This window comes from Chiloscyllium plagiosum, unplaced genomic scaffold (genome assembly GCF_037043375.1).
Source record: "Chiloscyllium plagiosum isolate Xiang-an unplaced genomic scaffold, Cpla_swu_hap1 HiC_scaffold_39, whole genome shotgun sequence".
In the NCBI taxonomy this organism is placed as follows: Eukaryota; Metazoa; Chordata; class Chondrichthyes; order Orectolobiformes; family Hemiscylliidae; genus Chiloscyllium; species Chiloscyllium plagiosum.
In genome coordinates, this window is record NW_028270177.1 from 30,133,988 (window position 1) to 30,148,225 (window position 14,238).

At 43.4% G+C, this 14,238-nt stretch overlaps 1 protein-coding gene across 5 annotated transcripts in view; it reads right to left on the reverse strand.

Moving 5' to 3' along the window:
* Nucleotides 1-235: 235 nt before the first annotated feature.
* LOC122541051 (multiple C2 and transmembrane domain-containing protein 2-like) overlaps nt 236-14,238 on the reverse strand; it is a 487,119-nt gene continuing 473,116 nt past the window's right edge. For 4 of the 5 annotated variants that reach the window (XM_087981161.1, XM_043677545.2, XM_043677546.2 and 1 more), the window contains one exon: nt 236-6,668. In XM_087981161.1, the coding sequence (XP_087837287.1) occupies nt 6,600-6,668 (69 nt within the window). In that variant the 3' untranslated portion in view covers nt 236-6,599. The remainder of the gene's footprint in view (nt 6,669-14,238) is intronic. The other variant, XM_087981162.1, reaches the window with a different exon arrangement.

Here is a 14,238-nt window from a genome sequence, read left to right on the forward strand (position 1 = left end):
GCTGTCGGAATTGTTGCATTACAACAATGGAGGAGAAAGTGAGGTCTGCAGATGCTGGAGATCAAAGCTGAAACTTTATTGCTGGAACAGCACAGCAGGTCAGGCAGCATCCAGGGAACAGGAGATTCGACGTTTCGGGCACAGGCCCTTCTTCAGGAATGAAGAAGGGCCTGTGTCCGAAACGTCGAATCTCCTGTTCCCTGGATGCTGCCTGACCTGCTGTGCTGTTCCAGCAATAAAGTTTCAGCCTTGCATTACAACAATGACCATGCTTCGAAATACCCCTTTGGCTGTAGAGCAATTTCACCTTCTGCATTTCCGCTCATTCAATTGCATAGTGTAAACGAGAAAGTTTACACGATTAAATCAGACAGAGTTTTAAAGTGTAGTTTATTTTTAGAATTTTTATTATATGAGATACTTTCTAGGATATTTAATCGTGGTAATATGATGTGGAATACATTTAAGAATTGATTTATCACAAAAATAATCAATTTAACCATTGTCTATCCACTACTGTTGAATAACTTGATGTTCAATTTTTCTTTAAGAACTACATAATATCTTCTAGAAAGACTGAGGTATGGTAGTCGGTTACTTTGCAAAGTTAAAAATGAACCTATTGATAGTGTGACTTTTAATGTTCTTATGTTCATATGTGTCAGCTCCTGTGAGACCTGATCATGAGGGTATTTAAATGTGAGTTACCAAGCGATGAGTGTGCCCAGTGACCTTTCTCCAACACAACCGCCTCTGAACTGCCCAAAACATTCATCAACATGTGCTTCACCTTTCCTCCAACAACCCAACTCTTCATTATCTGACTGAGTGGCAGTCAGTCAAACCGCCACTTCACCCTCATTTTTTATAACTGCAAAATTCGAGTGAAAATGGAAAACGACACCACTTGTAAGTACAACTAAATATATCAAAGCGATTCACGGGAATGGTATGAAATAAAATATGATTCTGAATCACAGAAGGAGTTTTAGATCAACAAAAAGGGTTTTTTGGGTCAAACATTGTTGCCAGTTTGATATAGTCCGAGTGCTTCCCTATATATGAGCTCACACAACATATAACAGAGACTGGATTATATTGAGGCAAGTGTCTTCAAGTTTATTAACAACACTAACTATTTACACTTGTATGATATTTCAAATTTACACAGGTTGGTTACTGACTATTACTTGTATATTACATATACACATAAATAATTGACTGACTGAACACACTACGCTGACTCCATTGCACTGAGAGTGATTGAAAACAAGGACTGTTATAATAGAGTGACACATGTTGTGATGTTAAGTAACTCCCTTAAAGATACACTGATTGTCTGGTTTGGAATCATTAACACATCAAGTGTTAAAGGAGATAACGAGCGAAAGCGGGGTGGAGGAAATACATTCCAGATTTTGAGCCCCACAGCCACTAATTTAAAGCGCTTAATACCCAACATGTACCAGAGTCCAGAATTAGATGACAGTAGTTAGTTCAGAGGGTTTTGGGTTTGGAGGAATTTAGCTAGGGAGAGGTCAGGCATGGAGGGATATGAAACAGGGAGCAGATGCTCAGATTAACACGATACCTGATCAAGAGCCTTATACAATGCTTGCAGATTGCTAATCTTTCTGCGGTGGTCTTGGGATCTCAAGGAGTTCAACAATGACCTTCATGGCATTGGTGCAAGCAAAACATGGGGTAGAAATCACCCAAAGGTATTTTGAAAGCATTTTTTTCCTCATTTGTTCTGAATTATTTTAATTATCCTTATGAAACTACAGAGAGATGATAATTTGGCTTACTGTTATCCAACTGAATAATGAAGAGTTGGCTGGCTTTCAAACTTGTGACTGTAAAGGGAGTTGAATCTTTACTCTGGATATAGCTAGTGAGTGCGCCCTGTGTGAAGTCAATGGAGTAGAAGATGAAACAGGTTCCTGGCCTGAACCCACTATGTTTCAGCTGAGCACAATGGATTACTGAGTGGGAGAGTGATAGGATCCAGAGACAATCACCAGACCTTAAACAGCAGGAGAGAGGGGAAGGGAGCGAATGTCACACATAGTTAAGAGTTAATTGGTTGTTGTGAAATTACTGTTCAACACTGTTTAAATTTCCAAGAGTTTTAGTTTTCAAGAGTTTTTGTTTTAAATTTCAAAGAATGTTGTACTTTCTGCAAATCTTCAGTTTTACTTAATATTACTACAAAATGGTAAAATTAAGGTACAGTAGGGCAGCTTGACCAAGTGGAATGCCTATATGCAGGAAGTGTCATCAGCTACACAAATTTAAACTCTGGGTGTCAGAACTCGAGCAGTGGCTAGACTCAAATTGTAATCTGTGTGAACTCAGTGTATACTTCCAAAAGGACATTGACAAGTTGGTGTAGTGGGCTGATGGGTAGCAGATGAAGTCCAAAGCAGAAAAGTATGACGTACAAAGCACACAGAAAGAGTATAAAGTAAAAGTTTACTATTCTAAAGGGTGTGCAGGAGCGGAGAGAGCTGGATGCATGTATACGTAAACTATTAAAGATAGCAGAAAAGGTACATAGAACAGTTGATAAAGTATCGAGTACCCTAGGCTGCATAAATAAGTGCATAATATTCATGAACAGGAAGGTTCTGGTGAACTTATAGAAAACACCGTTTGGGGGCAAAACTTATACACCTAATGGTAAGGTCTTGAGGAGTGATGCCAAACAAAGAGACCGTGGGACGCAGGTTCGTAGTTTCTTGAAAGTGGAGTCACAGGTAGACAGGTTTGTGAAGAAGATGTTGCCTTTATTGGTCAGTGCTGTGAGTATAGGAGTTGAGAGATCATGTTGCAGCTGTACAGGAGATTGGTTAGGCCACTTTTGGAATGCTGCATTCAATTCTGGTCTCCCTGCTATAGGAAAGACATTGTTAAACTTGAAAGGATTCAGAATACATTTACAAGGGTTTTGCCAGAGTTGGAGGGTTTAAACGATAGGGAGAGGCTGAATAGACAGGCTCTATTTTCTCTGGAGTGTCAGAGGCTAAGGGGTGATCTTAGAATCCCTACAGTGTGGAAACAAGCCCTTCGGTCAAAAAAGTCCAGACTGGCCCTCTGAAGAGTATCCTACCCAGACTCATTCCCCTACCCTGTTACTCTACATTTACCCCTGACAAATGCACCTAGTCTACACATCCTTGAACACTATGGGCAATTTAGCATGGTCAATTCACCTAACCTGCACATCTTTGGATTGTGGGAGGAAACCAGAGCACGTGGATGAAAACCACACAGACACGGGGAGAATGTACAAACTCCATACAGACAGTCGCCCGAGGCTGGAATCGAACCCAGCCAAAGGGCCAAAGGCTGGCAAATGTGACTAGATTAATTTAGAATATCTGGTCGGCCTGGACGAGTTGATCTGAAGGGTCTGTTTCCTTGCAGGTCATCTCTGTGACTCTATGACCTCACAGAGAGTACTGTGCAGAGTTTGGGTCCCCACTATCAGAAGAATGTGAATTCATTGACAGAATATAAAGTTTTACAAGAGTGGTTCTAGCGATGGAAAACTTCAGTTATGAGGAAAAATTGGAGAAGTTGAGAGCATTTTTCATGGAGAGGAGAATGCTGATAAGAGATTTGATAGATGTTTTCAAACAAATTATGTGGTGAAAACTGGATAGACTGGATAGGGAGAAACCGTTCTCATTTGCAAATCGCTCAAGGACCAGACAGCACAGTTTCAAAGTGTTTTCCAAAAGACTGAGTGAGGAAAAACATTTTTCTCAAAGCCAGTAGTTACAGTCCAGAATGCACTGCCTGCAAATGTAGTGGAGACAGATTCAACTGAGGCACTCGAGAGGACATCAGATGGTTATTTACACAGAAACAGTGTTCAAGGAAAAGACAGAAGGCTGGCACTGAGTTAAAATACTCAGTACAGACACATGGACCAGAATCGCCTCATGCTGTACTGAAACATTTCTGTGATAATCACTCCATAAACTCTGAGCTTCTTGAAATAGTAACTCCTAGGTTTCAACACTTATATTGTCCGAGTTTAATTCCCCACCAAGTTCCAAAAATGGAAAAGGGAATGGGGTTTCTTCTGTCAATATATGGATAACAAACACTGGGCATAGGGAACAGTCTGAAGTGCCATTTAGATAATAGATGGCAAATGTTTTGCTATGGTGACTGCACTGTGACCTGAAGTGCATTGCAAGACTCCTGGTTCCTCTACCAGGCAGGGCTAATATAGAGACATGATGGGAAGACAGCAGAGTCACAGAAGCAAAGTGACTGCCCTCATTTCAACTACTAGCCTTGTGAGACTGTCTCAATCAGTTCCTGCCAGGCAGGAGGAGTTAAAACCAGAGTGTGGAACAAATCCATACTGCCCTTTTAAAGTGAGAGCAAGGAGGTTGACTTTTTAAATACACACCTATACAAAGAGCCACAGCATCTCTGCTACTCTTTTTCTGTCATTCCATTTGGAAACCTTTCCTTTCCCTTACAGAACTGGAGCCAAGAACCTTACTTAAGGGTGTCTATGTTAACCAAACATTCTTCAGACACTTCAAACAGTCTTGTAACCAAGAGCAAAAAAATGTTTATAATGCAAATAAATAGCTTGTAAATCATTAGTTAACAGCCGCTTGGCAACTCAATTCCTATTCACAGCTGTAAAACTCCTGGCTTCAGAATTCATTCATTCAGAAAGTGAGGAAGTGAATGGTTAAGGCGGCCATCAGTATGACCAACTATACACTTCACCCACAAAGGTTCTGCAGAGCTCTTGTACTGTGTTTGAAAACTAAAGCACTGCAAAGCTTTTGATAAGTTACCCAATACAGTTGCTAATGTAACAAACTGCAGATTCCTGGACAGAACTGTTTAAGCAGCTTTAAGAAAATGTAATTAGAAACAGTTGCAAGTGACATAGTGGTAATGTCTTAGTAATTCAGACTAATAAGCCAAAACCCAAAGATAATGCTCTGGGACACTTAATCCCATCATGCCAAGTGACAAAATACAAATTTAATGAAATAATCTGGGATTATAAAATAGCCTAATGGTAACCACTGTCACTTGTAAAACCCCTGATTAATGTCCTTTGGGGATGAAAATCTGCCATCCTTACCTGGTCTGGCCTACATATGACTCTAGGGCCATAGAAATGTGGCTTAATCCTAACTGACCTATGGGGTATTAGGGATAGACAATTAATGCTCACCCAGCCAGTAATGCCCACATCCTATGAACAAAGAAGAAAAAATGCTAATGCTTCATATTCCATCTTTGTTCCTCTGCTGTTTAAAAAATTCAACACAATGGAGTTACTTTTGAAGCTGACGGAATTGCACATGGCGCTGAGCAAAGCCTGAAGATACTAGTGTGTTGCGATTCTGTGCCACATATCTGTGGTTCCAACTCCTTGCTGGTGCTTTTCCAAATGCCCCTCTGTAACATGGTTATTGATTTCCACACTTCGTTCCTAATGGCTCTCCTGTCCAGGCTCTGAATGCGTGGTGATCTTCTGGGGGTATGGATCGTTCCGAGTTCATCTATGGAATGCACTGGATGGACTGGTTAAAAAGAAATGAGCAGGAGGAGATAAGGGAAAATAGGCAAGGTTTGAAACTGGCAGCAGCATAAATTAGTGTATCTATGGTTCCCATCTGACCACAGCCAGTACGCAAGAGTCCCAGACTTGACACAAACCCACAGAATTGCCATTGAAATCACGCTGGCAGCTTCCAATCTGGCGCAGTAAGATACCTTGTCTTTTATATAGCGAAAGATGCAGGAAGATTTCAAAGCAAGAGAAAGTCCAACCATTGCGTCCATTCTAAATTGAAGCTTTGTTCACTGCGAGCTGGAATCGATGGGGCCAAAACTTAGTTCATGATACTTGAGATAAAAGGGAGAGATGCAGCAAAAGGAATTAAGGCAAAAGAAATGAGCAGGAAAGTAACAGGAAAGCAAACGGGGAGTGAAACTGGTCTTTGGCAGCAGCACAAAACAGGTGATCAACAATCTGACAGCCTGTTTGGAAGAAAGGGGGTAAAAAAAAAGACTGGTCTAAAATTTACTCAGAAAGAATCATGTCACACCAAGAGAGTAAACAGGGACAATGCGGACTTTTTTTCCTGAAATGTTCACAATGAGGGAGGTAGGTTGCTGCTTTCCCTACCTGGGCTGGAATCTGGTGCACTGATGTCAGGCCGTCTTTTAAAGAACTCACCTGAGTTCACAGAACAAAAAATCTGCAGGGTGATCAAAAGGTGGGCCCTCTATCAGAATACTGACAAGCAGCATAAACACATACAGATCCCAAGGTTTCAGAACATAAGGGGCAAAATAATACCCACTGAAGGCAAAATAGCGTAAGAGACCTCAAATTGACCCAAATATCTTAAATTCAAATCATATGTCAAACTCAAAATATTGCACATATTTCCACTGAATGAAACAAAAGTTATTTTTAGATCTTGGCTGAATAAGATAGACATCCAGACCCACGCAGACAACAAGCTTGACAGTGGACAGTTCAAAGTGGGAGCTCTCAGCCGAACAATCAAGATATCAGCACCTCCATCTTACTCCACGAGTTATGAATTGCCTTTTTTCTTCTTAACAGGAGTCAGGCCATTGCTCATTTTCAGCTCGGCATGCTGCACCTGTTAAAACAAACACATGTCACGTTCCAGTTAGGTATCTCCAATCCTCGGTATGCTACCTAATGGCTCCCTGAGGAAAGCCCAAAGGAAACTTCAGGAGGGTTCAAAGGTAATTAATCAGTTTCAAGGTCAGAAAGCATAGGCTATTAATTGCGCACAGGAAGACTTGACTCATGTTTGGATTGTAGATGCAGATCTAAGTTGCCTGCCTGTGGTCCGGCCTAATTTTGATGCTGCCTACAATATTTGGAAAAATCCACAGTTGGTCAACAGTTTAAAACAATAGCTGCTACGTTCAATGTCTGCGTTCAACATAACATCCCATTCTGTTAACCTGTCTTTGGAAAAATCCACAGTTGGTCAGCAGTTTAAAACAATAGCTGCTACGTTCAATGTCTACGTTCAACATAACATCCCATTCTGTTAACCTGTCTTTGCTTTTTGTGGTCATGTTTTTCTCAATCTGTGCGCTGAGCTTTTCTTCCAGTCACATGGATGTAACCTGGCTCACAGATCAGCCATAAGGGGAATCTGACCCCATACAGGAAGGGAAAGTCAGACGATTGGAACGGTTTGCAGTCATAGACTCATAGAGATGTACAGAATGGAAACAGACCCTTCGGTCCATGCCAACCAGATATCCCAACCCAATCTAGTCCCACCTGCCAGCACCAGGCCCATAGCCCTCCAAACCCTTCCTATTCATATACCCATCCAAATGCCTTTTAAATGTTGCAATTGTACCAGCCTCCACCACTTCCTCTGGCAGCTCATTCCATACACGTACCACCCTCTGCGTGAAAAAGTTGTCCCTTAGGTCCCTTTTATATATTTCCCCTCTCACCCTAAACCTATACCCTCTAGTTCTGGACTCCCCGACCCCAGGGAAAAGACTTTGTCTATTTATCCTATCCATGCCCCTCATAATTTTGTAAAGGTCTATAACGTCACCCCTCAGCCTCCGGCGCTCCAGAGAAAACAGCCCCAGCCTGTTCAGCCTCACCCCATAGCTCAAATCCTCCAACCCATGTTGCAGGATGAGGTTGTACTTGGGGACTAATGTCAATTGAGGTATGAAGCTGTCTTTCTTTGTGACCCCAGTCTCAGACCAAACATTGAACTTTATTTAGAATGGGCTGGCCAGAATGGTTAGGTGGCATATTACCTCACTGACCAAAGATATAGTCACTGCCAATCACACACTGTGCATTGTTCTCAAATGTGTTCAACTTACACTTATCGGGACAAATGAAAGACACCCTCATCCTCATCCTCAATGATGGAAGAGCCAGCATATCAGTACAAAACATAAGGCTGAAGCAATCACAACAGTCTACAGCCAGAAGTACCCAGTGGATGATCCATGTAGGCCTTCTCCAGAGGTCCCTAGCGTCACAGATGCCACTATTCATCCAATTCAATTCACTCTGTGGGAAATTGAGGAAAGGTTGGAGGTGCTGGATACTACAAAAGCTATGGGTCCTGACAACTTTCTGGTTCTCAATAGTACTGAAGACTTATGCTCCAGAACTCTTAGTCAAGTATAGTCCAGTATAGCTATAACACTGGTATCTCCCCCACAATGCAGAAAATTACCCAAGTGTGTCCTGTAGACAAAAAGCAGAACAAATCAAACCCAATCAATTGCTACACCATCAGTCTACTTAGCAATAACCTGCTCAGTGATGCCCAGTTTGGGTTCTGCCAGGGCCGCTCAGCTCCTGACCTTATTATAGCCTTGGTTCAAACTGGGACAAAAGACCTGAATTCCAGAGGTGAGGGGCAAGTGACAGCCCTTGACATCAAGCCTGCATTTGACCATGTGTGTAGCATTAAGGAGCCCTGTCAAACTGGAATTAATAGGAATCAGAGGGAAAACTTCCCAGTAGTTGAAGTCATACCTGGCATATAGGAAGATATTTATTATTGTTCAAGGTTAGTTATCTCAACTCTAGGTCATCTGTGCAGGAGTTCCTCAGGATAGTGCCCTAGGCCCAACCATCTTCTGCTGCTTCATCAATGACCTTCCCTCCATCATAAGCTCAGAAGTGGAGATGTTTGTCAATGAATGTTCAGCACCACTCACAACTGCTCAAAAAGAGAAGCAGTCCATGTTCACATACGTTAACATAGAAATTAGAACATTACAGTGCAGTACAGGCCCTTCGGCCCTCGATGTTGTGCCGCCCTGTCATACTAATCTGAAGCCCATCCCACCTACACTATTCCATGTCGTCCAATGACGACTTAAATGTACTTAAAGTTGGTGAATCTACTACCGTTGCAGGCAAAGCATTCCATACCCTTACTACTCTCTGAGTAAAGAAACTATTTCTGACATCTGTCTTATACCTATTTCCCCTCACTTTAAAGTTGTGTCTCCTCGTGTTTGCCATCCCCATACTTGGAAAAAGGCTCTCCCTGTCCACCCTATCTAACCCTCTGATTATCTTGTATGACTCTATTAAGTCACCTCTCAACCTTCTTCTCTCTAACGAGAACAGCCTCAAGACCCTCAGCCTTTCCTTGTAAGACATTCCTTCCATACCAGGCAACATCCTAGTAAATCTCCTCTGCACCCTTTCCAAAGCTTCCACATCCTTCTTATAATGCAGTGACCAGAACTGTACACAATGCTCCAAGTGTGGCCGTACCAGAGCTTTGTACAGCTGCAGCGTAACCTTCCGGTTCCGGAACTCAATCCCTCTATTAATAAAGGCCAAAACACTGTATGCCTTCTTAATAACCCTGTCAATCTGGTGGCAACTTTCAGGGATCTGTGTACATGGACACCGAGATCTCGCTGCTCATCTGCACTCCCAAGAATCTTACCATTAGCCCAGTACTTTGCATTCCGATTACTCCGTCCAAAGTGTATCACCTCACACTTGTCCACATTAAACTCCATTTGCCATCTCTCAGCCCAGCTCTGCATCCTATCTATGTCTCCCTGCAACTTACTACATCCTTCGTCACTATCCACAATTCCACTGACCTTAGTGTCATCTGCAAATTTACTACCCCACCCTTCTAAGCCCTCAACCAGGTCATTTATAAAAATGACGAACAGCAGTGGACCCAACACCGACCCTTGCGGTACGCCGCTAGTAACTGGATATCAAGATGTTCCATCAACTACAACCCTCTGTTTTCTTTCAGCAAGACAATTACTGATCCAAACTGCTATGTCTCCCACAATCCCATTCCTCCGCATTTTGTATAATAGCCTACTGTGGAGAACCTTATCGAACGCCTTGCTGAAATCCATATACACCACATCATCCGGTTTACTCTCATCTATCTGTTTGGTCACTTTGTCAAGAAACTCAATAAGATTCATTAGGCACAACCTACCCTTCGTAAAACCGTGCTGACTGTCCCTGATCAGATTATTTTTTTCTAGATGGTTATAAATCCCATCTCTTTTAACCTTTTCCAACACTTTACCAACAACAGAAGTGAGACTCGCTGGTCTGTAATTACCAGGGTTGTCTCTACTACCCTTTTTGAACAAGGGAACCACATTTGCTATCCTCCAGTCCTCAGGCACTATTCCTGTAGACAATGATGATTTGAAGATCAATGCCAAAGGCTCGGCAATCTCTTCTCTTGCTTCCTAGAGGATCCTAGGATCCGGCCCAGGGGACTTGTCTATTTTCACACTCTGCAGTATTTCTAATACCTCTTCCTTGTGAACCTCAATCTCTTCTAGTCTAGATGCAAGTATCTCTGTATCTTCCTCGCCAACATTTTCATTTTCTATAGTGAACACTGTCAAAAAATATTTATTTAGTGCTTCCCCTATCTCCTCTGACTCCACACACAACTTTCCACTATTATCCTTGATTGGCCCTAATTTAACTCTCGTTATTCTTTTATTCCTGACATACCTATGGAAAGCCTTAAGGTTAACCCTGATCCTGAACAATACCCAGGCTTAGGCTGAGAAGTGACATGTAACATTCATGCTACATAAATGCCATGCCGACTCCAATAACAGACAACCTAACCACCACCTCTTGACTTTCAATGCTGTTACCACCATTGAATCCCCATTATCAACACTCTGGGGGGATACAATTGACCAGAAATTCAACTGGAATCGCCACATAAACAGAGTGGCTACAAGACCAGAGGCTAGGAATACTGTGGCAAGTAACTCACTTCCTGACTCCCCAAAGACTGTCTATCATCTACAAGACATAAGTCAGGAGTAAGCTGGAATATTCTCCAAAGGCCTGGATGGGTGCAGCTCCAACAGCACTTAAGAAGCTTGACACCATCCAGGAAAAAGCAGCCCACTTGACTGGTGTTACACCCCCAAGCAATCACCCCCTCCACCATCGACTTTTACTAGGAAGCAGTAGTGTGCACTATCTACAAGGTACACTGTAGACATTTGGCCAAGTTCCATAGACAGCGTCTTCCAAACCCACAACCACTTCAATCTCGAAGGACAAGGGCAGCAGCTACATGGGAACACCGCCCCCTGCAAATTCCCCTCCAAGCCACTCCAATTCACTGGGAGACTGCAGCAGGCCAAGGACAGAGATGTCAGAGTAGGACAAAGGTGAGGAATTAAAATGAGAAACCACAGGAACCTCATGGTCTTGCATGTGGAGTGAATGCAAGTACTGCACAAAAAGTGATCACCCAGTCTGAATGTGGTTTCACCTGTGGGGAGGAGACCACATTGTGACCAAGTGTACTAAATTACGAGAAGGGCAAATAAACCACGACTTTGGAAGGAATGCTTAGTCCTTGGATGGTGACAGGGAAGCATGGAAAAGGTTGGGTTTGCATCTACTGCATTTGCATTGAAAGGTCACAGAGGAATGAGAGGGGCAGTTAGGGATAACTGAGGAGTGGATCTGAATGAGGGCGAGGGAAGTGCCCCTTTGGAATGAAGAAGGGGGTGGGCAAGATGCTTCCAATGGTGCCATCACTCAGGAGCTGGCTGACATGGTAGAACATCTACCCAATGAAAAGGGAAGCTGGTGAGGTAAAGGTTGAAAACAAAGGATTTGTTGATTGACTGATTTATTTATTTATTGTCACGTGTATTTGTTTTTGTATTTGTTACAAATGCAGTGATAAGTGTATAATATTGCCACTCTGGCACCATTTTAAAACACAGAAATGAACCAGACATAAGAGTATAAATGTAGAAAAACAGATGGGTTTCAGATTGGTTCCACACATCAGCGCAACATTGAGGGCCGAAGGGCCTGTACTGAGCTGTAATGTTCTGTGCTCTATGCTCTGTCATAGCCCTTGTTAAGCCCTAAGACTGGATCCGGGCTCTTCCACCCTGGCTCTGAGACCACCACCAGCATGAAGCAGTCGGCCAGCCTTGAGACCCTTTGCTGTGCTGCCAAACTGTGTCGCTATTCTTCGGCGCCATCTTGCCTCTACCAACAACGATGCTACCTTGAGACGGCACCAGGCCGATCTCGGAAATGCGGACGCTGCTGAAGCTGCCGGGCATTGGGCCCAAACTTGCCTCCCTCTGCCACCGGGAACATGGACTTGACTCCCCGCCGAAAGGGAGGAAAAAAGGATAAGTGGACGGAGTGGATGGGCTCAGAGCTCACGAGCCTGAAATGCTCCCCTGGTACTCTGCGCTGGGCAGATATTAAGTTCCTATCCCTAACTGTCCTGGAAAAGGTGATGGTGAGCTGCCTTCCTGAACAGCCACAGTTCTCAGGGTATACCCACAATGCTTTGAAGAGGGGAGCTTTACACCCAGTGAGTGTGAAGGAACAGTGATATCATTCCAGCTCAGATTGGTGTGTGGTTTGGATGGCACCCTCCAGGTACTGGTTCTCCCATGCATCTGCTGCCTTATCCTTTGAAGTAGAGGCTGTGGGTTTGGTGGGTCCTGTCAGAGGAGCATTGGTGAATCCACCTTGTTGATGCTACACACTGCAGCCACTGTAGGTAGGTGGTGAAGGGAGTGAATGTTGGCAGAGGGAGGTGAGTTTGAGCCCAATGCCTGGCAGCTTCAGCAGCGTTTGCATTTCCAAAATCAGCCCAGTGTGGAGTCAAGGTGGCATCGCTGTTGGTAGAGGCAAGATGGCACCAAAGAATAGCGACACAGTTTGGTGGCACAGCGAAGGGTCTCAAGGCTGGCCAACTGCTTTGTGTTGGTGGTGGTCTCAGCGTCAGGGTGGAAGACTCCCAGATCCAGGCCCAGGGCTAAGCACTTAACAAGGGCTGTGATAGAGCATAGAGCACAGAAAATTACAGCGCAGTACAGGCCCTTCGCCCCTCGATGTTGCACTGACCTGTGGAACCAATCTGAATGTTGAAGGTGGTGGTTGTGGTATCGATCAAGAGGGCTGCTTTGTCCTGGATGATGTCAAGCGTCTTGAATGTTGTTGGAGCTGCAATCATCCAGGCAAGCGGAGAGTATTCCACCATACTCCTGACTTGTGCCTTGGAGATGGTGAGCTGGCTTTAAGGAGTTAGGAGTTGGCGTGCCATAGAATTCTCAGCTTGAGTATTCGTATGGCTGGTCCAGACCAGAGTCTGGTCAATAGTAACTCCAGGATATTGACAGTGGGAGATTTAGTGATGGCAATGACATTGAACACATATGGGACCTTGTGTGCATAAGGACAAGTCTTCCCTTACATGATAACAGTAAACAATTTATTGTCTGTATTCATTTGGAACATCTGGAAATTGTGAAAGGCACTATATAAATGCATGTGCTTGCTTCAGAGTATTCTTTGCACAATACTATTGATTTCAGTCTGTAGACCTAAATAGTTGACTGACAGCTTGTCAGACAAATTGACTGAGGACATGAAGCTGCAGGCTAAGTGCACCTGAAACTTACACAAAATCTATAGACTTCAATAATTGAAGAAGATGTGTTGCAAGAAATGGGCTGTATTACAGAGATATAATTGCTCCTTTACTGTTTCAGTGGGACATTGTCTTCAAATACAGATCAATTTGTTGTTTTTTTAAGTAAATATGCAACAAGATAAATGACCTTTGGCATGAGCCAAAGCCACAAATGGAGAGTTGCTGACCCTGCCAGTCAGGAATCTAAAGGGCAAGTTGGACAGTTTCTTGTACTCTCTCGCTCCCTTCCATCTTCAGCCTCAGCCCTGAATTATAAGACCATATGATGTGGGCCATTCTGCCCATCGTCGCTGCTCTGCCGTTCAATGGGATCATTGCTGATCCGATAAACCACAACCAGACTTTCTTGCCTTACCCTCAAATTATAACAGCATGAGAAACAAACATTCATCGGGACTGAAATTACTTCAAACAAAATTGTGAAAAAGACATTTTTTATTTATTTATGAGATGTGGGTATTGCTGGTTAGGCTAGTCTTTATTGCCTATCCCTGATTGTCCTAGAGAAGGTGAATGCCTGGGGCATAGGGACATCTAATGGATGTTCGAGAGGGAGTTCCAAGATTGCGACCCAGTGGCATTGAAAGAATGGTGATATAGTTCCAAGTCAGGATGATGAGCTTTTTGGAGGGGTAATTGCAGGGTGTATCTGCTCCGCTTGTACTTCTGGTAATGGAGGTTGAAGGTTTTGGAA